Consider the following 27,311-nt stretch of genomic DNA (forward strand, 5'->3'; position numbering starts at 1 on the left):
TTGCGTTGACACATCTGCTCACTGGAGCTGCTTGCGGCATGCATCGAAAGACTCTTTGCAGGCCCCAGTGAAGTTTAGCTCCAGGGGATTCATGGAGGCCATGCCATGCCCCCTTTTTTTACAGCATTTGCTGCTATACAGCAGGTAGTTTAAAGGCCAGGCAAATTGACAGGCCAGGGGAAGGTGAGTGCCGAAGGTAAAGTGCATAGCGTTTGGGGGGTGGGTTGGGGACGGCAGAGGTCCGGGAGGGGTGGCGGCGGGGGGGGGGGGGTGGGGAGGTGGTAGGAGGAAAGAGGTCGGAAGTCTGAGGAGATTGGGTTGGGGGGGGGGGCGGGGGGGGGGGGGCGGAGTCTGAGGTTAGGGCGGAGGACAGTCGAAGGTCCTGGGGGGGTGTCAGATGTCCATGGGAAGGAGAACTGAGGTCTGGGGTTGGGGGGGATCAGGGGAATGGGGAATCAGAGGGTGTAGGAGGTCGGGGAGTCCTGTGGGAAGGGGGGAATCCTGTGGGGTCGGCCTGGGTCTTTACAATAGTTACTTAAAAGTTAGAAGAGGTTTCAATTCTTCTAATTTTTTCTGAGTAACTATCAGTATAACCCCAGCGAACCGTCCAAAGTTTGCGATACAAGCCGCATTTTCAGATGGTTCTCAGCGCAGTGCACTTTTCCAGAGGAAGTGTGCACTTCTGGGCAATTGCTGTGCAAACCCTTATCTGGGAACTTCTTTGGTGTACACCCCAAATCTGTCACCGGGGAGCGCAGAAGTTTTGTTTCATTCTACAACGTAGCAAATAGCAACAAATTTTGAATGGTGTAAAGTGAAATGAAATCCCTTAAGGGATGAATCACAAGCAAACTAATTCTACATTAATGTTTTAGATTTTAAAAACATTTACACTTTATTTAAATATTTATGTTAATAAATGTACAGGAAGTCTTATACCTGATAATCAAAATATTACTACTGTGAATATCAAGCTGTAGTGCTGTCACGGTCCTTTTGTATTAGGTCAAAGTGAGTGTAAGGGACTCCTGTTAATGACAAGATTTTAAAAAGATTCTTTTTCTTTAGTTAAAATTTGGTTAGTTGCTAATTTTATAACATATAACATTTCAGGAAATGTATTTTTGCCGGTGTCTGAGAAACCTTCAAATGAAATTGCCAGTAATTTTGCGCTTGTGATCAGTATGATAATCTGACCACAATATTGTAAGATCACTTGTTCATTTGTTTCATTGCTGAGTTTTCAATAGTATCATTGCAACTATGGCCAAATGATAAGGGCAAAACAATGCAGGCTTCATCAACCCAGCAGTAGTCTTTTAAAAATGAGACACTTTTCCCCTCCCCAACGTTCCAGCACAGCTTGAGCATGTCACTCAACCAGCCTGAACCCAGCATTGTGGAATTACAGCAATCAGCCATCTATAATAGTCTTTTTAAAAAGCCATGTGGTCAATAACATTTTGCTCCTTGTTCAATATTAGTATTATAGATTTTAAAAACACTTGACCATAGTAGAGAAAAATAGCAGTGGGTAATAACAGTCACTAACCTATTCAAGCATGAAACCAAATATGCACTGCTCAGGAAAATTCCACATGTGGTCACTTTGGTCACAAAAGATGTATCTTGTCGTAAATAAAAGCACTGCAAGTAGCATAATAATAAATTAGACTACTGCAATATTGAAGGACTCTCAGCATTGCTGACTGTTGGTTGTGTTAGTAGTCACTGTTGCAATGTAGGCTATAGGGGTTGGCGCCTGCCCTTTGTCACATTAGCATTCAACTTGGTAGTAACATCATACATTAAAATTTGCATCCTTACCACCTCCATTGCACTCTATGTTACTTATGAAGGTATGAGAGAGGCATTGTTGTTTGCCAGGTTTAGCTAATCCTGGTGAAAGTGCTTAATTTAAAGGAGACCTCGACTTGGAGACGTGTTGTTGTTTGTTTGTCAAACTGGCAGAGTAAGGGGAACTTTAGTCACCTACAGCTTTTTGACTTCTACTGAAACTAAAGTACACAAATCAGCACCAGGCATTTCCTTTTAGGAAATTTCTTTATATGTCATACTGATAGAACTCCCAAATGCACTTCAGGAGAGAATGGCAGCATAGGAAAAGGCCAAGACCAGACCACCTGTACTCTCCTTCAATCAAATTTGTAGGTCTGAGTTTTCACAAAAGATGTGGCTGAACAGATGCACTTCCACAGACTTAAGAATCACTAAGGAAGTCCTGGATGATATATGCCAGCTACTGCATCTAAATTTCAGCCGCCAGAATCATAACTGGGGTTCTGAAGACAAGGAAAAACTCAGCAGGTCTGGCAGCATCTGCGGAGAGGAACACAGTTAACGTTTCGAGTCCATATGACTCTTCAACAGAACTAAGTAAAAATAGAAGAGAGGTGAAATATAAGCTGGTTTAAGGGAGGGTGGGACAAGTAAAGCTGGATAGAGGGCCAGTGATAGGTGGAGATAGCCAAAAGATGTCATAGACAAAAGGACAAAGAGGTGTCAACATCTCTTTGTCAACACCTCTTTGTCCTTTTGTCTATGACATCTTTTGTTTATCTCTACCTATCATTGGCCCTCTATCCAGCTCTACTTGTCCCACCCTCCCTTAAACCAGCTTATATTTCACCTCTCTTCTATTTTTACTTAGTTCTGTTGAAGAGTCATATGGACTCGAAACGTTAACTGTGTTCCTCTCCGCAGATGCTGCCAGACCTGCTGAGTTTTTCCAGGTATTTTTATTTTTGTTTTGGATTTCCAGCATCCGCAGTTTTTTGCTTCCATTCTGAAGACAAGGTTTCATTGAGACCGATGCAGTATGGGAGTCCCATGGCTGCCTGCAGGGCTCAGCACAACTTAACAATTCAAAAGAGGTAGAACCTGAATTTCTGAAGTCAGCTTGGCTGACTTAGAGGCAGAAGCGCCTAGAACTCAACATCTGGAGGTGCTTGATTCAGAGGAGGCTAGCATCCCAGCTGCCAGAGAAATAGAGAAAGATTCTCAGTAGATTAACATCCCTGCCCTAAATACACATCACAACAGCTCCCCAGCATTCACAGCCACTCTAATCTCTTCACGTGAAAACAGCTGTCTTTGGGTTTAACAAACCAACCATGCCACTTAACTTCAAACAGATCTCAGGAAAACTAAGTGAGCTCAGTGCTGTTTGAGTAGGCCTCTCAGGGGGTGTATGTGAAGACTGGTATCAGAGAGAACAGCCTAACTGGTATTAAACATGAGTCCTTGATGGCCACAAATCAATGAAAGGGCCGATTTAATGGATTTCATAGGATCCTGATAGTCCCAAAAGAGCGTCTTTTGGAATAAAAACAAAAAATGCTGGAAAAACCCAGCAGGTCTGGCAGCATCTGTGGAGAGAGAAACAGAGTTAACATTTTGAGTACTATCTGACTTCTTCGGAACTGAAGCATCCTTTGGAACCTGGCCCGAACTGTTTGAAATATAGAATTAAGTACTCTTTCAGCTCTGTTCCTGAGGGCTGGAGGCTGCAGTCTCTGATTCTGAAGAGTAAGCACTGACTTGTCCTAAGCCATTTCTGCAGGGGGAAAAAAAACATCCTCAGCATATAATGAAGCTGCCCTATGCTTTACTGGCATCCACAGAGAGGGAAATGCTTCTCTAATGTTGCATGAAGGCAATAGATCCCACTGTCACTCTTACTAACTACTGCACATCTTAGGACATCGGTGCCGGAAAAAACACGTGATGCTCATCATCTTTCTCCACATAACAGGACCCAAGATTGCTAGCTCCTCAGCCAAGGCCAGCATTCTTCCATCATTACTCAGGAAGGGCTGTGTCCTCTTTCACCCTCTGGGCTCCTTTTGCTGCAACTCTCCTAGTGCTAATTCTTCATCCCACTGCCTCCATGGGATGAAACTTTCAGCTGGTGAGTAGGAAATAGGGTGTGATGCTAGTAGATGAAAGACTAGTTACCCTGCTCTCTGTGCTCTGAATGATCTGTGGAAGGAGAGCAAAGAAGCTAAGAATAGGTGTGGACCACTCAGAGAGAAACCAGGTAAACCCTGAGTGTGGTTACTGGGTTGAGTACTGTAGCAAATGCTGGCTGCACTTTATATTCAACTCACATTTCCAGTATTGTGCCAGGGTGAATCATGGGGTGGCTGCAGTTCTCTTACATACCCTCATCAGGTTTTTGAACTTATTCCAGTATTGGTTTTCCACCTGAAGCATGAACAAGGTGGCACTCACGGCCACCGTTTCTCTCCATACATAGTTTTCATGACTCCTGACACTGGCTTCCTCTCTTGCAAGTCTTTACTTTTCATGCTCATGTGCTCTAATAGCACCTCTGGGTCAACATCCAAGAGAGTAAGAGCTCCAGAATTTGATCTTTTTGCTGCCAGGGGCTGCTGATCCTATGGAGTTATGCTCCTACATCACCCACAAATATATTTAACTATGCCTGTCCATTTCAGCAGGGTCAATACATCACTGCTAGGTCGAAGACTTGTCCTGCCCTCATTCATCCAAGGGACCTGAGGAAAATCGGGGCACATATGCACCAGCATCAAATTTTGTGATTGTAAGGTAGAGAAAATTGTGCTCATTGGCAGTTGCATTAGACAGTTCACATTCATTGGATAGGCACTGATTGCAGAAGAATTGCTTACTTTAGAATTGTAGGTGCTCAATATTTTTGGACTGCAAAGTGATGACATTTTGTCTTTCTTCAGGCCAGTACACAAGTGCTTTACGTCTCACTGCTCAGGAAGAGTGTTTATTGCTGTGACTTCTGTATATAACATAGTATTTTTCCAACTTTTCAGATTAGTCTTGGATTCAAAGCTTTAAAGCAGAAAGACAAAAATACTTCACCCTCCCACATGCAACAACACAACCGAACATTTGAGATTGTAATAGCGGAAGCTTTGTGAAAATGCACACAAGTAAATACAATGGCAATACATGATGATTTGCAGTGGCAATCTCCCATAAACCTGGGCTTGCCATTTATTTAAATTTCCATGAGTGGTTACTATAATTATCACTACAGCTATCCAAACAAGTTCACTAAATTTAACAGCTTCAACAGGAGGAAGCAGAGCTTTTTTCCCCCTCTTTCTCCCCCTATTAGGTTTCAGGATAGAACGAAGGTTATGTATAGAAAGGAGTAACATAATGGCTTCTTCTGACGTAGAAAAGCAAGTCCATGTTTTAGCTTGAATATTTTTTCAAAAATTGGAACGGAAAGATTTATCTACATGCTTGTTTAACGAATTCACTTTAAAAAATTGTAAGGTTCTGATGAATGGCTGTCCTAATTTTGACAATTAAAATGTGAACGGCGTTGAAATTTATGCTTTGTAACTGAAAATGGAACGTGTGTTTTCAGCCATCACTGCCTCCATGCTACAGTACAAAAGTGTGTATATGACCTTCCATGAAGGCAAACTTAATTAAGAAATAGCAAAACCTGTTTTATTGGTAAACACATGGAGATATTACTGCTTTATCTCACTTTGAAATGTAACAACATTCACAAATAAACTATATTCTCTCACACAGTACAGTTGTTTTAATTTGACAGCAGGTTTTGCTTCAGTAAAATACAAACTTAGCTCAAATGATATGATATGGTAGGTAGCCATTATAGTGACCTCGCCACCAACTGGGCATTAATATTTCAGGCCATGAAGTCTTGGGAAAGAACAGTGAAAGGAGTAGCAGCAATAGCTCTGAAATACAATATTACAGCAGTTGAAAGAAAGAATGCCCAGAGGACACTGCACCTCAGGAAATTTATATCAGCCTTGGAGGGAGAGTACTGCAGATGCACCAGAATAATGCCAGGACTTAAAGGGTTAAATTATGAGGACAGGTTGCGTAATCTTGGTTTATATTCCCTTGGATATACAAGATTGATTGGTGATCTAACTGAGCTATTAGGATTAAGGGATTCTAGAGTAGATAAATTATTTCCTCTGGAACAAAAAGGGGCACAATCTCAAAATTAAAGCGGGGCCATTCAGGAGCGACACCAGGAAGTTCCTTTTCACACAAAAGAAAATTGTAGAAACTTAGAACTCCCTGCCCCAAGTGCCTGTGCATGCTGAAATAGTTACGCTTTCAAGTTTGACATTGATTGATTTTTGTTTCACAAGGGTGTCAAGGGATATGCAGCAAAGGCAGATAAATGGAATTATAAACCAGTCATGATCCAGCTGAATGGTGATTTGAGGAGGGGGCTGTGAAATGCTAACAAAAACAATTTCTGGAAGAAAAATTAAGCCAAAGTTTATTCTGGTTCTTACAGCAAAGCAAAGCCATCTCTGAACCTTGGAATTCCTTTTAAGACATTAAAAAGGCACTTGATAAAAGCAAGTTGTTGAATTTAGGCATTACCCTGTTACATTTGGTAAGGACAATAGGCTGGGGATCAAACTTGACTTTCTGATCCATCTGGCTTGAGACAACATTCGTTTATAAGCAAAACAAAAACAGAATTACCTGGAAAAACTCAGCAGGTCTGGCAGCATCGGTGGAGAAGAAATCAGTTAACGTTTCAAGTCCTCACGACCCTTCGGCAGAAATGAGTATAGTTAGGAGAGAGATGAAATATAAGCTGGTCTAAGGTGGGGGGGCGGGGGGAGAGAGAAGTTGAGGGTGGGGTTATTGTGGGGATAAGCAAGCAGTGATAGGAGCAGATAATCAAAATATGTCACAGACAAAAGGATCAAAGAGGTGTTGAAGGTGGTGATATTATCTAAGAAAAGTGCTAATTAAGAATGGGAGGCAGGATACTCAAGGTACAGCTCTAGTGGGGTGGAAAGACTAACAAAGTTTTAGTTTTAGATTTAAAAATAATGGAAATAGGTGGGAAAAGAAGAATCTATACAAATTATTGAAAAAAAAAGGGGGAGGGGGGAGAAACGGGGTGGGGATGGGGGGATGGGGAGTTTAAGATCTAAAGTTGTTGAATTCAATATTCAGCCCGGAAGGCTGTAAAGTGCCTAGTCGGAAGATGAGGTGCTGTTCCTCCAGTTTGCATTGGGCTTCACTGGAACAATGCAGCAAGCCAAGGACAGACATGTGGGCAAGAGAGCAGGGTGGAGTGTTAAAATGGCAAGCGACAGGGAGGTTTGGGTCTTTCTTGCGGACAGACCGCAGGTGTTCTGCAAAACGGTCGCCCAGTTTGCGTTTGGTCTCTCCAATGTAGAGGAGACCGCATTGGGAGCAACGAATGCAGTAGACTAAGTTAGGGGAAATGCAAGTGAAATGCTGCTTCACTTGAAAGGAGTGTTTGGGTCCTTGGACGGTGAGGAGAGAGGAAGTGAAGGGGCAGGTGTTGCATCTTCTGCGTGGGCATGGGGAGGTGCCATAGGTGGTGGTTGAGGAGTAGGGGGTGATGGAGGAGTGGACCAGGGTGTCCCGGAGGGAACGATCCCTACGGAATGCCGCCACGGGGGGTGAAGGGAAGATGTGTTTGGTGGTGGCATCATGCTGGAGTTGGCGGAAATGGCGGAGGATGATCCTTTGAATGTGGAGGCTGGTGGGGTGATAAGTGAGGACAAGGGGGACCCTATCATGTTTCTGGGAAGGAGAAGGCGTGAGGGCGGATGCGCGGGATATGGGCCGGACACAGTTGAGGGCCCTGTCAACGACCATGGGTGGAAAACCTCGGTTAAGGAAGAAGGAGGACATGTCAGAGGAGCTGTTTTTGAAGGTAGCGTCATCAGAACAGATGCGACGGAGGCGAAGGAACTGAGAGAATGGGATGGAGTCTTTACAGGAAGCGGGGTGTGAGGAGCTGTAGTCGAGGTAGCTGACAGCCTCTGCAGCCCTCTGTGGTAAAGAATTCCACAGATTAATTACCCTCAGAAGAAATTCCTCATCTCTGCCTTAAATGAGGGACCACTTACTCAGATTATGTTCTCTGGTCCTAGGCTCCAACAAGGGGAAAACAATCCCTCAGCATTTACCCTGTCAAGCCACCTAAGAATCTTATATGTTCCAATAAGGTCACCTCTCATTCTGCTAAACTCCAATGAGTACAGGTCCAACCTACTCAACCTCTCCTCAATCTAGTGAGCCTTCTCTGGACTACCTCCAATGCCAGTATATCTTTCCTAAGGGGACCAAAACTGTTCACAGTATTCCAGGTGTGGTCTAACTAGTGCCTTGCATGGTTTTATGCAAGACTATTTTTATACTCCATTCCCTTTGAAATAAATGTCAACAGTCAATTTACCCTCCCTATTACCTGAACTTGTGTGCTAGCTTTTTGTGATTCATGTACGAGGGCCCCCAAATTCCTGTGCTGCAGCTTTCTGCAGTCTTTCGTCATTTAAATAATATTCAGCTTCTCTGCTCTTCCTGCCAAAGTGCATAATTTTTCCACACTATATTTGATCTACCAAGTTTTTGTCCACTCACTTAATCTGTCTATATCCCTCTGTAGACTCTGCATCACCCTCACCACTTGCCCTTCCCACCAATTTTTATGTCATCTGCAAACTTGGCAATAGTACCTTCATTTCCCTCATCCAAGTCATTTATATTGCAAATAATGGTAGCCCCAGCACGGATCCCTGTGGCACTCCACTAGTTAGATTGCCATCCTGAAAATGCTCCCTTATCCCAGCTCGGTCTTCTATTAGTTAGCCAATCCTTTATCCATGCTAATATACTACCCCAACACCATGGGCTCTTATATTAAGTAACCTTATGTGTGGTACCTTATCGAATGCCTTTTGGAAATCAAATATATTACATCTGCTGATTCCCCTTTATCTATCTGCTTGTTGCCTCCCCAAAGAATTCTAATAAATTTGTCACACATGATTTCTCCTTCATGAAGCCATGCTGACTCTGCTTGATTATATTATGCATAAATGCTCTGCTAAAAGATTTTATGATACAATTCTTTTCACAACCAGCACTTGATGGAAATTTAAAGAGTAATACTTCCCCCTCTACTGGTAGGGTTAAATGACAAGTATTACATTACTAGACTTCAGAGTTCTCACACATGGTGAGATTCTCATCCTGCCTTGAGCACTCAATTGCAGGCCCATAATTTTCTAATGTATGGCCAGTGGACAAAGTACATTACGTGTGCATGAGAAATGGAAAATCTACCCTCAAGGTTCAAACTACAGTTTAAAAAAAAAAATCAGACTCAGCATCTCTTCTGGTGGTGCTGCGAAAGAGATTTCTAAGCACTGACAGGACAAACTTCAGGCAAATTTTTTTTTTTTTTGCAAATGTTAATTAAAAACATGAATTTTATTTCTAATAATGAATACAGAATAAAAGTAACAATTTAAAATGCACATATTTCCTAAGATGTACACAAAATGGATTAAGTTGTTAAAAACTTCAAAAAAATTGGTTCCAGGGCTTTTCATATACTACTCTTTCAGTTTCTTCAGTAGCCACAAATTTCTCATGCCTGTGGTAGGCTGGGGAGGGTAGTAAAACCAATGTTAGTTGTAAAGTTCATTTAAGTTATGTATCCTACTGGTCTATGTAACCAAAGTCAGGCTTCACATTTACAGACTGAGATACATATATCATGGAGGTCAAAGTTTGAAAGCTAGGCTCCTACAAACAAAGTCAACAGAAGGCAGAGTTCTCATGTATAATAAATCAATACTTCAACAGGTGTGGCCCTTGAAATTCAATACATCTTTCTCTTCTGAACCAATAAGGTATATCTCATTAATCGAGTGAGCGTTGCAGTTTTATTTTTAATAAGAAAACCATACTAAAGGGATGAATTAAGAATTCATCTGCTTGACTTTGGCTGCATTTTCTAGAATTCGCCTTTTCCAGTCTTCATAATCCTGTTCCTTTGTTGCTTTAGATTCAGGCTTTTCACGTTTGGGTTCTGTTGCAATCTCTTCATCTGCTCCTAATAATTAGAACAGCTTTACTTTTTGTTTTACAAAATAAGATCTAATTCAATTAGGTTGGTATTTTGAATTGTCTGATCAATACTAATTCAAGACCATCACAATTTAGTAACTTGACAAATCTGCTTGATGTAAATAAATACTGGACAGAACTGAAGTGAATGCTTCTTTCGCAAGTATTTTTCTTATCACTCAAGACCCCATTTGAACTAGATTGGATTAACAAACCCAGTTGCTCATTGGTGCACAAAATGCATCAATAAACCCTATTAATGGATAGATATGCCGTGTACAACACAACAGAATTCAAACTTTAAATACTTTAAGGCAAACATTTATTAACAGATGGTTGACTCTCACGGTGAAGTGTTTATTTATAAATATATTTGAGTTTTTTTTAGGAAAAAGCTTTTTTGAGTGGGGGAGTTTAAATAACAGGAAATATTAAATAAAATTGAATAGAAATTGCTTTGGGGCTTTAATTCCATTATAAAGAGCAATAAAATTTATGAATTGGATTTTTAAATACAATTAAGTAACTTTTACACAACTATTGAGAAAAAGCCAAACAAACTCATACCTTCCTCCTTTTCTAATAATTCCAGCAATGTCCTCTGCCTCTTGTTCTGTTTAGGTTGTTCAGTAGATTCCTCTTTGAAAGTAATTCAGGCAATAATAGTTAGAGACACATTGATGGTCTTGTCTTCATTGATCACATATCTTCAAATTAAATTGAAAAAGCAGGGTTTAAAGCTTACTGCAAATAAGTTGTCCAAACATTTCCATTTGAGAGCAGAGTCGGTCAAAGATAGTCTTCTTGACACCAGATGAGGCAACGAGCTTGGACTTATCAATCTTTATTTTCATGCATCTAAAGGACACCAGAACAAAACAGTGTATTTGGGTATAAATGATAAAACTGGCCTTCTCTGGAGATCCCCAGTATCACAGATGTTCAGCCAGCTCAATTTAGTCCACATGATAAAGAAACTGCTGAAGGCACTGGATATGGGCCCTGACAATATTCCAGCAATAGTACTGAAGACTTGTGCTCCAGAACTTGCCACACCCCTAGCCAAGCTGTTCCATTACAACTACAACACTGGCATCTACCTTGGTAGATGGTCATTGCCTGGCATTTGTGTGGTGCGAATGTTATTTGCCAGCCCAAGCCTGGATACTGTCCAGGTCTTGCTGCATTTGGACATGGACCACTTCAGTATCTGAGTCACCACAAATGGTACTTGAACATTGCGCAATCAGCAAACATCCCCATTTCTGACCTTGTGATGGAAGGAAGGTCATTGATGAAAGATGGTTGAGCCGGGGACACTACCCTGAGGAACTCCTGCAGGTAAATTGCCCAGGTATGTCCTGTACACAAAAAGCAGGACAAATCCAACCCATCCAATTACCACCCCATCAGTCTACACTCAATTATCAGTAAAGTAATGGAATGGGACAACAGTGTTATCAAGCAGCACTTGCTTAGCAATAAACTGCTCACTGATGCCCAGTTTGGGTTCCGCCAGGGCCACTCAGCTCCTGACCTCATTACAACCTTGGTTCAAACACAGACAAAAAAGAGTGGAATTCCCGAAGTGAGGTGAGAGTAACTGCCCTTGACATCAAGGCCACACTTGACAGTGCGGCATCAAGGAGCCCTAGCAAAACTGGAGTCAATGGGAATCGGGGGAAAACTCTCCACTGGTTGGATTATAACCTAGCACAAAAGGAAGATAGTTGTGGTTGTTGGAGGTCAGTCATCTCAGCTCCAGAACATCACTGCAGTTCTTCAGGGTAGTGTCCTTGGCTCAACCATCTTCAGCTGCTTTATCAATGACCTTCCTTCCAACTCACAGTCAGAAGTGGGGATGTTTGCACAATGTTCTGTACCATTTGCATCTCCTCAGATGCTGAAGTAGTCCATGTCCAAATGCAGCAAGACCTGGACAATATCCAGGCCTGGGCTGACAAGTGGCAAATAACATTCACACCACACAAATGCCAGGCAATGACCATCTCCAACAAGAGAGAATCTAACCATCACCCCATGACATTCACTGGCATTACTATCACTAAATCCCCCACCATCAACATCCTGAACTGGTCCAGAAGCTGAACTGGACTAGCCATATAAATACTGTGGCTACAAGAGCAGGTCAGAGGCTAGGAATCCTGTGATGAATAACTCACCTCCTGGCTCTCCAAAGCCTATCCACCATCTACAAGACACAAGTCAGGAGTGTGATGGAATACTCCCCACTAGCCTGGATGAGTGCAACGTCTACAATGCTCAAGAAGCTTGACATCATCCGGGTCAAAGTAGCCCACTTATTGGGCACCACATCCACAAACATTTACTCCCTCCACCACTGATGCACAGTACAGCAGTGTGTGCCATGTACAAGGTGCGCTGCAGGAATTCACCAAGGCTCCTTAGACAGCACCTTCCAAACCCATGACCACTACCATCTAGAATGACAAGGGCAGCATATAGATTGGAACACCACCACCTGAAGCTCTCCAAGTCACTCACCATCCTGGCTTGGAAATATATCACTGTTCCTTCACTGTTGCTGGGTCAAAATCCTGGAACTCCCTTCCTAACAGCATTGTGGGTGTACCTACATCACATGGACTGCAGCAGTTTAAGAAGGCAGCTCACCACCACCACCTTCAAGGGTAACTCGGGATGAGCAATAAATGCTGGCCCAGCCAGCGAAGCCCACACCCGTGAATGAATAAAAGAATTAAACTGACCTTCAGTACAATCAAACAATGATCAGTGTTGCCAATTGTCTGTGAAAACGAATTTAATTGTTGCACATCATTCAGTGATGTGATGATTGGTTCCTTTACACAAAGTGTCAATCTCTCGAGTGGGGGGAGGTTTGTCCTGAGTGGTGGTCAGTGGATTGCCCATGCTGGATGGCTGACAGTGCTGACAACGTTTAGTCCATTTCGGGATAGGGACAGGCTCAACACCGTATAGGTGCTGTCTAAGGAGCCTTGGTAAATTCCTGCAGTGCATCTTGCAGATGGTACACACTGTTGCTACTGTGCATCAGTGGTGGAGGGAGTGAATGTTTGTGGTTGTGGTGCCAACCAAGCGGGCTGCTTAGTCCTGGACAGTGTCAAGCTTTTGTGTGTTGTGGGAGCTGCACTCATCCAGGCAAGTGGGGAGTATTCCATCACAATGACTGTGCCTTTTAGATGGAGGACAGGCTTTGGGGAGTCAGGAGGAGAGTTACTGTCACAGGATTCCTAGCCTCTGACCTGCTCTTGTAGCCACAATATTTATATGGCTATGAATAGACCATAATTCAAAAGTGAAATTCATAAGGTCCTAAGGAGATTTGATAGGGTGGATACCAGGAGGGTGTTTCCCTCTTGGGGAGACTGGAGCTAGGGAATGCAGTTTAAAAATAAAAAGTCTCCCATTTAAGATTGAGATTTTTTTTCCCTGAGGGTCATTAGTCTGTGTAATTCTCTTTCCTAGAAAGCTGTGGAGGGTGTTTCATTGAATTTATTCAAGGCTGAGTGAGCTAGACAAGGGAGTCAAGGGTTATGGGAGACAGACAGGAAAATGGTGTTGAGACCACAACCAGATCAGCCATAATTTTATTGAATGGCAGAGCATGCTTGAAGGGCTGTATAGCCCACTCCTGCTCCCAAGCCTAATGTTCCTATGTACATGATATGATAGTGTCCAAAAAAACAGATCACATCCTTGCAGTATCTGATGTAAGCCGTGCAAAATGTTAATGAGAGAGTTTTAAGCTGTAGTTTGTCCCTGAACTAAATTCCTCTTTTCAGCAAACTAAACAATATCAGAGAGGAGACTTTTAAAAATGTATTGTGAACTTTATTGTGAAATTACCCCATATTCTACTCACTTGCATGCAGTAAATAAAGCTGCAGTGGTGAAGAGAGGCTTTGAGAAATCAAGATCACCTTGCTGTGCTTCTGACAGACTGGCTTCATATCTGAAGGAGTACAATAAATTTTAATTATTTGCAGGGTCCAACAGAAATAAGCAGCAGTAAATCAACACAGTCAAACCAGCAGAAGCACATTACTTTGAACATGCATCATTCTTTAACAGAAATTTGAGGCTCAGTTTTCAGATCAACTAGAGCTGGTGTGTAGATCAGTTTATTACTCAAGGCAACTGAAAGAATTTACTCAAACTTATGATCGACAAATCACTGGGACCAGACAAATCACGGGGACCTGACAGATCCAAGCATCCTGAGGAGCTAAGTTAAGGAAGAATAGCTAAGGAAGCCCCTGATATAGGTTTTGTAAAATCTGGATGGAAAAAAAAACACTGTCAGAGAATTGGAAAGTGGCAAATAAATCATTACTTCTTGTTGAAAAAGAGACAAATAAATCAACAAATTAAAAGACTTTCGTCTTCGTGTTAGCAAACTACTAAAATCTACATTATGGTGTAAAATTATGGGAGGCTGTGGTGTAAATGGTATTGTTGCTGTACTAGTAATCCAGAGACCCAGGATAATACTCTGAGGACCTGAGTTTGAATCCCACTGCAAATTAAGGCATTTGAATTCAAGAGAAAAAAAACTGGAATTAAAAGTCTAAATGACGACCACAAAACCATTGTTGATTACCATAAGAACCCATCTGGTTCAGTCTTTTCTGTTCTTAAAGGAAATCTGCTGTCCTTACCTGGTGTGGCCTACATGTGACTCCAGACCCATAGCAAAGTAGTTCACTCTTAAATGCCCACTGAACAGGAGAAAATTAAGGATGGGTAATAAATGCTGGCCTGGCCAGCAACGAACAAATAAAAAAAAAAATTACCAAGCATTTGAAGCAGCATGAATTAATTAGGGCCAGTTCATATCTAAAAAGCATGTTGTGCTTGATAAACCTTATATAATTCTTTAAAAGAGTAACAGGAGACGTTAAAAAAAATGCAGTGTCGTGGCTTATATAGATTTTCAAAATAATTTGATAAGGTACCATTTGGCAATAATCATGGCATATGGAATGAAGGAGAATTAGTCCATTTGGTCAGAGATGAAAACAATAAGCAAGGCTAAAAAGAAAGGTTTTAGACTGGAAAGATGTGGTGAGTGATGTTACACAAGTGTCTCAAGTTGGGTTGCTTATTTACTTAATACATAAATGTGGATTTAGGAACTGAAGGAATATTGACATTTGTGGATGTGAAACTGGGGGAAAATATAGATAAAGCTACCAAAAAAAAAAGGCAGTGTCACATTTTTCTACCTTGAGCAGTATGACACCACCTGCCTATTGTGATAGGCTTGAAGCAAGAGTAGGAAAGGAAACATACCTTAAATGGCCAGATTTAAAGTGGAATTGAGGAAGAGAGAAATTAATATATAACAGAAGAGAGTTACTAGGGATGAGATGATAGTCATGAACAGGGTCAAGGAGCATAGACTCTTTCCTCTACTGGCATGGAGGTGGCTAAGGCATCACCAAATGGAACTCCAAGGTTATGAAATGATTGTATAGTGGTGATTAACCGGCCAGTGGAATCAAACAATAAACGAGAGGGCACAAATTTACGATCACAATAACAAAGCACTTCTATATAGCTGTTCACATCTTTAGGACACAAAGCATTTCACAATCATTGAATTATTTTTGAAATGTGATAGTTACTTTCTAAGCAAATCGGTGACTGTATTTACTTATAATGTCCAAAATAAACCCCAGCATAATGAATAAATGGTACTAGTTAAAGGATAACGGTTGACCAAGACACTGGAAAAAAAAACTGCCTCATCTTCAACTAATGCCCTAGAATCTTTTACAGCCACCTCAGCAGGTGGATGAGGCTTTGTTAGAATGTCTGATCTGAACAACAATAGCTCAGGACAATAAGAAGTTCCCCGTACTGCAGTGAAATGTCAGCATTTATTACTTGTTCAAGTCCTGCATTAGGTCTTGAATCTACAGGCCTGCGACCACTGAGCCAAAGACTTAATGGGGGCGACTGAAAAAAATTCTAGTGTGGGGCTAGTTTGTGGAATTCTTTGCCAAAACGATTGTAAAGAATTTAATGAATTCTTTAAACAAAGGATATTAAATAATTACTTGGGGAAAAAAAAAGAGGGATGTTGAAATGTAGAGAGACAGTCGGAGTGGGATGATATAAAAGTTTATACAGGTCATTGCTGTATTTAATGACAAAAGGGTGTCCAGAAAACAGTCGTATAGCTATTGCCATGCTATTATAACAATACAATACCTTGGGCTTAATTACTGTACAAGGCACCAATTGCTCTTAAGGGATTTGGTAAACACGTTGTGCGTTCATTTATTAAAGACTAGGCATACAAGAACAGTTATACATTAGGTAGAAAGCTTGAAGGCAGAGCTGTGTGCGTGCTCTGCTCAAAGCAAAAAAAGTGAAATTAAGTCTGGATCACGACATTTCCCTTCTGGTGAGGTCATGCGGATTTTCCTTAAAAAGGCATATTACAACATCCCCCTTTTTTAAAAAAGATACTTTACCCCGCTTCCAAAGAAGTAGTATTAATTACATTAAATGTCCATGTTTAGTTGCCTGTACACAAGCGCATAGAACTGATAAATCTGAGTCTCTAAAGCATAAAGGTAATCTGCTGGTACGCCCAAATCTTGTAATAGTACCTTGTCTGGAGGCTTCTTTAACTGCTGAGTGGTCTGTGGGATTGCTATTCTTGGCTGTTCTTCCTGGTTGCATTTGGGGTCTTGTCCCAGGTGCAGCGGGACTGTATGGTGGTTGAGGAGCTGTAATGGATCTGATTTTATCCTCAGCCTCACCATTGTGCTTGTGTGTAATGACTTCATTAGGACCTTGGCTCTGAACAAATCCATCTCATCTCAGCTGGTTGCCACATACCTTCTGTGGGATCTTGGGTGTGAACTTGTTGTCCCAACTTTAAATTTGCTAATCTGTACCTGTATTATCATCATGCACATTGGTCACCTCTTATAGTTTTAAAAGCTGCTCTCGAGTTTGAGTGTAGAGTGGATACGAGTAGGTAGACGGGGGCTCTGGCAGTGATAGAACAGTTGCACTTAAAAAGGTGTAGCTCTTAGATGTAACATTACAATGTGTAGATCTTGCTTGTTCGGTCTACCCTTGAGAATTTCGCTGTGAAAATCATTTAGCTAGGCCTAGGGTAATGAGAAGTGTGATTGATATTACACTTCTCATATCCTGAAATGCTTACCAATAAGTTGCAGACTGTTATTCGTATGATCTCTCTAGGCAAATAAACTGAAAATAGCACTTAAAATGTGTATGACAGTTGTGCTCAACATTGTGCATCTGGTCAGAAAATAGGGTACTCGGTAAAGTAGTCAACGGCGATGAAGTCAGTGCTGTGGACATGAAGGTTGGACAGTTACGGTTTTGGACCAAGGACAGGTAGAAACTTCATGCGGAATCAGCGGTGCTTTGTGTTGACTTGGCATAGGCTCTCGACATCCCTCACATTTTGTGATAACTTCAATGTCATCGTTCATACCCAGCAAATAGAACGTCTCTCTTGAGAGTCTACTTGTCTGATCTATGCTCATGTGTGACTAATGAAGTCGTTGAAGAATAATCAGGCTACAAAGATTCTGGTTTAATGACCTGCCTGCCTCTAAAAAATGACTCCCTGGGAGATGCCTAGCTTGTCCTGATAAGGCCAAAATGGTTTCACGTGATCGTGGACATGCTGAATTGAATCAGGCTGTCCTTCAGGTGATGATTTTCCAAAGTTTCTGCAGTGTAGAATTTTTCACTGTTTCTTCTTGTAGCTGCTGGCATTTGCATTGTGCAAAATGTACCAGGTCAATTTGGAGAATATTTTCAAGTTTGATGTTAATGAAGTCACCTTGTACATCTAAGGATATATCTTCTGTTTGCATTAAGTTAGGCAACCTGCTAAGTATATCTGATGTGATCATCAAGGTACCTGGGTTGTATCTAATCTCTCAGTCGTAGTCTTGAATCTTTATCAAGGGACTTTGCAATCTTAGTGGTGCACTGGTCAAATGGTTTTCACCAGATCATCTCAGGCGGCTTGTGGTCAGTCCACTGCCACAAATCTTTTGATGAATAGATAGGGTTTCCTAAAGCTAATGCTTTCTGCTTGATGTTGGAGTAGTAGGATTGTGTTACAGACAGATTTTGAAGCACATGCAATCGGTTTGCCTTTTCGTAGTCTGCATGCTCCCAGACCTCTGAGGCATCTATCTCCATGGTAGTTGTCTCCCTAGGATTGTGAAATTGCAATGTTAATGCTTCAGATAATCACTGTGCTTTGAAGAGGTATTGGTGGGTGTTTGTGTCATGGGAAAGGCACCTCCTTTCAACCATTTCCTTAGCGATGAAAATTGTTGAGCAAAATTGGGAATGTATGGAGACAAGAAATTAAAGAGACCTAGACTTCAAAGATCGCCTTTACTTTGAGGCATTGACGTGGCCTTAATATTCTGTTTCACTTGGATCAGGGCATATGCTAGCACTGGAATAGATAGAACCAAAGAAATTGATCTGCTGCACATTGATGTCACATTTCAGGCTGTTGAACACCAATCCTTCATTGTGTGCCACTTGCATCAAAAAACAGATCATAGTCATGTTTTTGTTTTCGCTCTTCCCACAGCTATGCCATCTGCAATATTAGATGCATCCAGGTGTGGTGCACATAATGCAGTCCATGGTGAGCTTTAAAAAGAGATCGTTGCTAACAGATAGCCTGAAAGAAAGCTGTTAAAAACAGGATCGTCCGAATAGGGTCTGAAATGTACTAAGCTCCTGGGGCTTCTCAGTGTGATATATTGGCTGGTAACCATGCTTGGCATCAAGCTTAGAGAAGAACTTTGCACCTGTAAATCTTGGATTTAACTTTAACATGAGTATTTTGTAAGGACAGCATTTCAAAGTTGCATTTAAACGTCATGGATTGAGGCATACTTGCAATGATCAGTCTTTCTTTGTGACATGATTGAGCTGCACCAATCTGTGCGCTCTTGCACTCATCTAATGATTCAGTCTCTCCATTTTGTCTAGTTCAACCTTCAATTTGTCTTGCATGTGAATGCTGCACTTAAGTGGTGATCAATTGACAGACTTGCATTTTCCTACAAGTGTAATATTGCAGCTCCCTTGAAACTACCAATTTTGTCGAAACATTCTGGATATTTCAATGTTAGATCGTGAAGTGAGGTGATAGGAGTAGTTTTTGAGGTTGATTTGCCTTGTGATGTCTGACTAGTTGCTTGGATTGTCACTAGTATGGGGTCATGCATGCTAGCAGACCTGCAATCACAGCCTTCATTTTACATGTAGAACACCTGTGACACCCAGGAGAATCGATTGTATGCGCACTCCAGGACTATGGATCCTGTGCATAGAATTAGTGAACCATCATACGCTGAAAGTTTCACAGCAGTAGATTTCCCAATGGCCTCTCACATCTTTGGACACATCTGAGAATTTGCAGAGGTAGCATTTTGGCACTAGTCCCTGTGTCAATACTGGCCAATAACAAATGGTTACCAATTTTCTTAGGACAAATAATTTGAATCTTGGCAAACACATTAAATGGTGTGACAGCATCAATGTTTTCCATGAGATTTAGTGCGAAACAGGTGTTCATTGCTCGCTGTCATGCACATTTTCTGGTTTGTCAATCACCTCATGTTTGACAGGATACTGGATAGTCATTCTTCATGCTTGAAGGTACCATTTGTGTACAGTCTGTTTGGATTAGTGCATGCTCTTTGTAGCTGCATCAGCCTTTGCTCCAGTGCACTGCTACTGCCAATGGCCCTTTCTGCCACATGCCTTGCAGAATTAATTAAAAGCTGGGTATTTCCTTGGTGCATGCAGAAGTCCACACCCTCCACACGTCTTGCTAGGTTTGGGTGTTCTAGCGAGTGTGTCAACAATTGGGGTTGTACTTAGGACCTGTAAGCTTCCAACTGTGAAGACCATTTCACACTTGCGTTCATCCTTGGGTAGCTCTTCGATGTTACACATTTTGGGCTGGTCTAGCAGGTTTTTCTGGAATTTTTGCATGGGGGTGGATGCAATCACCAACTCAACAATTCTGTCTGCTAGATCTGTGCTAAAAAGCAGTACATACTCTTTTCTCTGCATGTGCTGACAAAGTGGTCTGTGGACTATCAAAATGACATGAACTCTAGTTGATGAATATGGAAGTTTAACTTGACTTTGAACCGGTCTTCCAATGTAGTCCATATCTTTTGGGGGCTATTTAGTTCTTTGTTATTTCCAATAACATTATATACATTAATATCACTTCATGACAGTAGGTCACCTGTATCCCAATTTAAATCGTCATTCTGACAATGCCCCTTTAACTTTCCTTCTTCTGTAGTACCTGGGATGAGTGCCGCTGTATCCACTACTGTGGGCTTTTCTGAAGCTCCGCCCATGAAAATGAGTTATGGCAGGAATGCACTATGGAGTAACGGTGTCTTTTATTGTTCAGCAACTCCTGAAGCCACCTGTTATAATCACAACCTTCTCTGGCTTGATTTTTAGGATGTTTTTTTTTTAAAGAAACTCTCCCTTGCTCGCCATTAATCCAACTGACACCCTGGTCACACGCTTTTCCTGGCTGAGCTAGCCCGGTGCTGGTCCCCTCAACACACTTACCTACTCACGGAGCTGACAGGCTATGTGCTGCAATCTCACCATAAGGAATCCATCTGCTTGCCAACTCTTTATTTGAGCACTAGCTTGGCACTGTCTCCAAAGCTTTTCTTCAGTCACCATGCTGTGTTTTCAACACTCTGATGCTGTGACTTATATTGTGATCTGACTAAAATGTCGAGGGCTGTCTCGGGCTGTAGCATGATCTTAGGCTGTTCACCATGTCTCACCTGTACTTAAATCTTGCTGCCACCTGTCTTACCACTGCTGTTCACCATGTTGTGTTACTATGATGATGTAATACTTTGAGCCCCCCATCCCACTAAGCCATGAAAATCTAGTCCTTGAAATTCAGTCCTATTTCCTCCTCTACTACTTTTTTGTTACATTTGCATGAAGAGTGTGATTACCAAGGTAGGTTGGGAAATAAGATTAAGACTGCAATGGCAGATAAGCAGTGACAAACATTTAGAGTTAATTCATAATTTTCAACAAATTTACATTTCCTTAAGCATTAAAAACCCCCACGGGCAAAGTTGTCCAACTGCTGCTAACTGGAGAAGCTAAAGAGAGTGTTGATAAAAGGAAATGGTTCATGATGTTGCCAAAGAATTGGAAGGATTTTAGGATTCAGCAAAAGCGAGCCAAGAAATTGATAAAGGAAGAGAAAATAGAATACAAGATTAAACCAGCAAGAGACAAAAACAGATTGTAAAAACTTCCATAGGTATGTAAAAAGGAAGAGAGATTAGTGAAAGTAAACTCAAGTTACTTAGAGAAAGACAGGAGAAATTGTAATAGGGAATAAGGAAATTGCAGAGACATTAAACAAATACTTTGGGCTGGATTTTGCCAAATGATTGGAGATCCCAATAATGGGGTCATTTCCAGGTCACACTGATGGTAAAACTGTCATGAACTTTCGTCATGCAGCCAATTAACACGACGGCTGTGGGTGGGTGGGGGTGACCAATAAAAAAGGGTGATGGTGGGAGTCAGTGCCAGCAGGGAGTTTGAGTGTGCCATTTTTAAATGAGAGTCTGCAGCTTTCATATCAGCTGCACACAGAAGATTACAGAAGGGGTGCAGTGGAAAGCAGCAAGTGCAAGGGTGTTCCACATAGGTAGTACAGGAAAAGAGAGAAATACTGTTCCCAGAGGATGGGAGGAAACTACCAGCCAGCTTCACAAAAAGGCCTAGCTGGGGGTGTGCGAAGAAGTGAGCAGCCATGGTATCATGGCACAAACTTTGGGTGCAATGTTGGAAACATTTCAATGACCTACTGAGGACTAGCAAGGCAAGTGGCATGCACGATGGTAAAGTGGCTGGCATGCATGTACATGGAAGTCATGATACATGCAGCTGTGTAGACCAACCCCACTCCCCCCCCACCCACACATGCACAGTGAATCAAGGACCCATGTGCACATGGTGCTTTAATATTCAGTGCAGTGCCAAGCATGGATGAATGCATGCAGAAGGCCTCCTAGTAGTGCAATGGTGGCCTTAAGTAAGTCAGCCTTAAAACAGCACAGGGGCAGGAGAATTATGTCACACCTTGCTGTTAGAGAAGAAAGCTCATAATATAAGAGTGAATGGAGATGAAGGGCAGTGGGGTGCCCTCTCTTGCTTTGGTTACATAGATTAAGTTGGAGAAAACGGAGACTGGCAGGGTGACAGGAGACCAGGCTGCTGCAGTGAGGCGGGTGTGGAGCCCAGGGAGAGTGAGATACGATGGCAGCAGATGCAAATCCTTCTCATTTGTCATTTCTATGTGGCCTCTGTAGTCCATTATGACCACCCACATCAAGCTCATGTGCACCTACAGCCAGAAGAAAGGGGTTGCATAGGGTTGTCGTTAATAGCGCTTGTATCTGCCACAGGGAGATTGGTGGAGGTGGTACAGTAAAGGTCAAAGCCAGTAAAGACCTCGGAGGAGACAACACCATATAAGGATGCAATATTATATTAATCCAGCGCACTCTCCACTACCGCAGATACTCACATCAGTGGGGCATGAAGCTTGGTTAGAAAGTGTGGCACCAGCTGGTGGGAGCAGTGCACACATGCAGGAGGTGACATAGACATGACAACTTTGGCCTGTTCCATTGGAGGATTAAGGACATGATCAGCAGTGCTCAGCTCCACATAGATGCTGAGCCTCAGCAGTCAGTGAAGTAAGTGCTTATACAGTAGCAAAGGAAAATGTGTGCATATCCGTCAGAGTTTCCAGAGACTGTTTGCTCCAATGCATGCACGATGGAGGTGTCCATCTTTGCCATGAGTGTCACATCTCTGGCTTATGAATGCATGGCCTCCTCCATTAAAATAAATGGCGACTGTCAAAAATCCACATGTGCAGGTCACCAAGGACATGCAGGAGCCTCCAAAGTATCACAAGACCATAAGATGTAGGAGCAGTAGTAGGCTATTTGGTCCATCAAGTCTGCTCTGCCATTCAATGAGATCATGATGATCTGATAATCCACAATTCCGCTTTCCTGCCTTTCCCCCTCCCTAACCCTCAATGCCCTTACTGATTAAAAATCTGTCTATCTCAGCCTTGAATATACTTAATGACCTAGTCTCTGCGGTAACGATTTCTACATTCACTACCCTCAGAAGAAATTCTTCTTCATCTCTGCCATAAATGGGTAACCCCTTACTCTGAGGTTATGGCCTCTGGTCCGAGACTTTCCCACAAGGGGAAACAACCTCTCAGCATCTACCCTGTCAAGCCCCTTAAGAATCTTATGTTTCAATAAGGTCACACCTCATTCTTCTAGACACCAATGAGTACAGGCCCAACCTACTCAACCTCTCCTCATAAGAAAATCCCTCCATACCCGGGGATCAACCGAGTGAATCTTCTCTGGACTGCCTCCAATGCCAGTGTATCTTTCCTTAGATAAGGGGGCCAAAGCTGTTCACACTAAACCTGGAGCGGCATTGAGCGCTCGGTTAGTATGCTGGCTCAGAGATGCACGAACCTATTGCCAGGTGGTGGGGAGCTCCTAGTAAGCAGGGGAGTGAAGGTGGGTCTTTTAAGTGCTGTGGAACAGATGCTGAAGGCAAGGGGATGGCTCTGCTCAAGGTGTCCTGGATTTGACAGCAGCCCTTTGGCCCCTCAGTCTCAAACTGTTCTCCTATTTTCTTGCCTCTGCTAGAAAATACCAATGTAAGGGGAAACAGCATATTTATACTGTATGAGAAAAGACTCAGTGCTCTCTTCTCATACAGCATAAATATGTTGTTTCCCATTACATCAGTATTTTCTTGCAAATTTTCCTGATGAGTTCAAGATGAAAAGCTTTGACATAAAGTCTTTATTCAGCAATAGTCCGATTAGTATTAGTTTAAAACTGGAGAAATTAATGGGATTAAAAATCACCAAATCCCCTGGATCTGATGGCCTCTTTACTAAAGCTTTAAAAGAAGTGGCTACAGAAATAGTGCATGCATTGGTTTTGATCTTCCAGAAAATTCCCTAGATTCTAGAATAGTCCCCGTGGATTGGAATGTAACATAATGCCACTATTCGGAAGGTGGGGGGTGAAAAGAGAAAACGGAACCACAGGCCAGTTAGCCTAATTTCAGTAATAAACAAAATGCTAGATACTTTTGTTAGGGGCAAAACAGGGCACTTAGAAAGTTATGTAATTGGGCAGGGTCACCACAGATTTATGAAAAGAAATTAATGTTTTGACAAATCTGTTAGAATTTGAGTTTGTGACTAGTGGTGTGCATTTGGATTTTCAAAAAAGCATTTATGATTCTGCACAAGAGGTTATTACACCAAATTTGGGCTTATGGGATCAGGGGTAATATATTAGCTCAGATTGAGGAATGGTTAACCATGAGAGAACAAGAGTAGGAATAAACAAGGCATTTCTGGATTGGCAGACTGTAACTAGTGCAGCATTGCAAGGATCTGTGCCTGTGCCTCAGCTATTTACAATCTATATCTAACTTAGATGAGAGAACTGTGCGTAATGTGCACAAGTTTGCTGACAATACAAAGTGAGAAAGTATGCTAGCTGGGGGAACGCAAGGAGGCTGCAAAAGGTTTAGACAGGTTAAATAGATGGGCAAGAACTTAGCATATAAACATTTGAAGTTGCCCATTTTGGTAGGAAGTAGAAAAGCAGAGTATTTTTTAACTGACAAGGGATTAGGAAAAATTACTCAGAGGGGTTAGAGTGTCCTTGTACACAAATCACAGAAGGTTGACGTAAAGGCACAAGCAGCTATCAGGAAAGCAAATTGGAACTTCAGCCTTTATTACAAAGGGATTGGAGTGTAAGAGTCAAGAAGTCTTACTACAATTGTGGGGTTTTGGAGAGACAACGCCTGGCGTAATGGTATTGTCGCTGGACTAGCAATCCAGAGACCCAGGGTAATGCTCTGGGGACCTGGGCTCGCAACCCACCACAGCAGATGGGGGAAATTTGAATTCAATAATTTAAAAAACCTGGAATTAAAAGTCTAATTATGACTGTAAAACCATTGGTCGATTGTTGTAAAAACCCATAATGCCTTTTAGGGAAGGAAATCCTACATGTGGTTGACTCTTAAATGCACTGAAATAGCCTAGCAAGCCACTCAGTTGTATCAAACCATTACAAAGCCTAGAAGAAAAAGACGGACCACCTGGCGTTGACCTAGGCACCAGAAGTTACAATAGCAAACTCAGCCCCGGTGACCCTGCAAAGTCCTCCTTACTAACATCTGGGGGCTTGTGCCAAAATTGGGAGAGCTGTCCCAGACTAGTCATGCAACAGCCTGACAGTCAACCTCACAGAATCATATCTTACAGATAATGTCGCAGACACCATCCCTGGTTATGTCTTGTCCCAATGGCGGGGCAGACGCAGCAGAGGTGGCAGCACTGGTATACAGTCAGGAGGGAGTTGCCCTGGGAGTCCTCAACATTGACTCTGGACCCCATTAAGTCTCATGGCATCAGGTCAAACATGGGCAAGAAAACCTCCTGCTGATCACCATGTACTGCCCTCTCTCAACTGATGAATTAGTGCTCCCCCATGTTGAACACCGCTTGTAGGAAGCACCAAGGATGGCAAGGGCGCAGGATATACACTGGGTGGGGAACTTCAAATGTCCATCACCAAAAGTGGCTTGGTAGCACCACTACTGACCGAGCCCTAAAGGACACAGCTGCTAGATTGGGTCTGCGGCAGGTGATGAGAACACAAAGAGGGGGGCCTCATCCTCACCAACCGGCCTGCCACAGATGCATCTGTCCATGATAGTATCAATACAAGTGACCACTCAACAGTCCTTGGAGATGAAGTCCCACCTTCACTTTGAGACTACCCTCCATCGTGTTGTGTGGCGCTATCACTGTGCTAAATGGGATAGATTTCAAACAGATCTAGCAACTCAAGACTTGGCAGCAATGAGGTGCTGTGGGCCATCAGCAGCAAGATTGTTTTGAACACACTAATTTCATGGCCCAGCATATCTCCCACTTTATCATTACCATCACTTTCAAGCCAGGGGATCAACCCTGGTTCAATGAAGAGTGCAGGAGGGTATGCCATGAGCAACATCAGGCATACCTAAAAATGAGGTGTCAACCTGGTGAAGCTAGAACACAGGGCTACTTGCATGCCAAACAGCATAAGCAGCAAGTGATAGACAGGTCTAAGCGATCCCACAACCAATGGATCAGATCTGAGCTCTGCAGTCCTGCCACATCCAGTCGTGAATGGTGGTGGACGATTAGACAACTCTCTGGAGGAAGAGGCTCCACAAATATACCCATCCTCAATGAGGGAGCCCAGCACAGTGCAAAAGATAGGGCTGAAGCATTTGCTAAATCTTCAGCCAGAAGTGCCGAGTGGATGATTTATCTCGGCATCCTCTCGAGGTCCTCAGCATCACAGATGCCAGTCTTCAGCCAATTCAATTCACTCCATGTGATAATCAAGATATGGCTGAAGGTACTGGATACTGCAAAGGCTATGGGCCCTGACAATATTCCGACAATAGTGAAGACTTGTGCCCCAGCGAAGTTCACATCCTGTGAATGAATAAATTTTTTAAAAAAAGTACCGTGTAGAGTTTTGGTCCCCTTACACGAGGCAAGATATATTTGCCTTGGGAGGGAGTGCAACAAAAAAAAAAAAAAAAAGCTCACTAAACTGAATTTGGAGATGAGGCGATTGTCCCAAGAGGAGAGATCGAGTAGACTGGGACTATGTTTCCTGGAATTTAGACTAATTGATGGCAATCTCATTAAAAATACAAAATTCTTAAGGGGCATCATAGATGCCGAGTGCAAGTGTCCACTGGCTGGTGAATTTAAAACCATCTCATAAGTGGTCAGCCATTTAGGACTGAGATGAGAAACTGCCTTCCCCCCCACCCACCCATGGGATGTGGGCATCACTGGCTAGGCTAGCCTTTATTGCCCATCCGTAATTGCCCTTAAAGGTGGTGAGCTGCCTTCTTGAACCACTGCAGACCATGTGGTGTAGGCACAGCGACAGTGCTGTTGGGGAGGGAGTTCCTCGATTTTGACCCAGTGACAGTGAAGGAACGGTGATATATTTTCAAGTAAGGACGGTGGGTGGCTTGGAAGGGAACTTCCAGGTGGTGGTGTTCCCATGTATCTGCTGCCCTTGTCCTTGGTTGTGGATTTGGAAGCTGTTGCCCAAGGAGCCTTGGTGAGTTTCTGCAGTGCAGCTTGTGGATGGTGCACA

At 42.5% G+C, this 27,311-nt stretch overlaps 1 protein-coding gene across 2 annotated transcripts in view; it reads right to left on the reverse strand.

The window, feature by feature from the left end:
• Positions 1-9,437: 9,437 nt before the first annotated feature.
• Positions 9,438-27,311, reverse strand: part of orc6 (origin recognition complex, subunit 6) — a 32,952-nt gene continuing 15,078 nt past the window's right edge. Inside the window, exons 5-8 of one of the 2 annotated variants that reach the window (XM_078542971.1) lie at positions 13,820-13,909; positions 10,679-10,791; positions 10,501-10,572; positions 9,438-9,913 (exon numbers count right to left, since the gene is read on the reverse strand). In XM_078542971.1, the coding sequence (XP_078399097.1) occupies positions 9,786-9,913; positions 10,501-10,572; positions 10,679-10,791; positions 13,820-13,909 (403 nt within the window). In that variant the 3' untranslated portion in view covers positions 9,438-9,785. Of the gene's footprint in view, positions 9,917-10,500; positions 10,573-10,678; positions 10,792-13,819; positions 13,910-27,311 lie in introns of both variants that reach the window. The other variant, XM_078542970.1, reaches the window with a different exon arrangement.

The sequence above is a fragment of the Cetorhinus maximus genome, chromosome 6, assembly GCF_964194155.1.
Source record: "Cetorhinus maximus chromosome 6, sCetMax3.hap1.1, whole genome shotgun sequence".
In the NCBI taxonomy this organism is placed as follows: domain Eukaryota; kingdom Metazoa; phylum Chordata; class Chondrichthyes; order Lamniformes; family Cetorhinidae; genus Cetorhinus; species Cetorhinus maximus.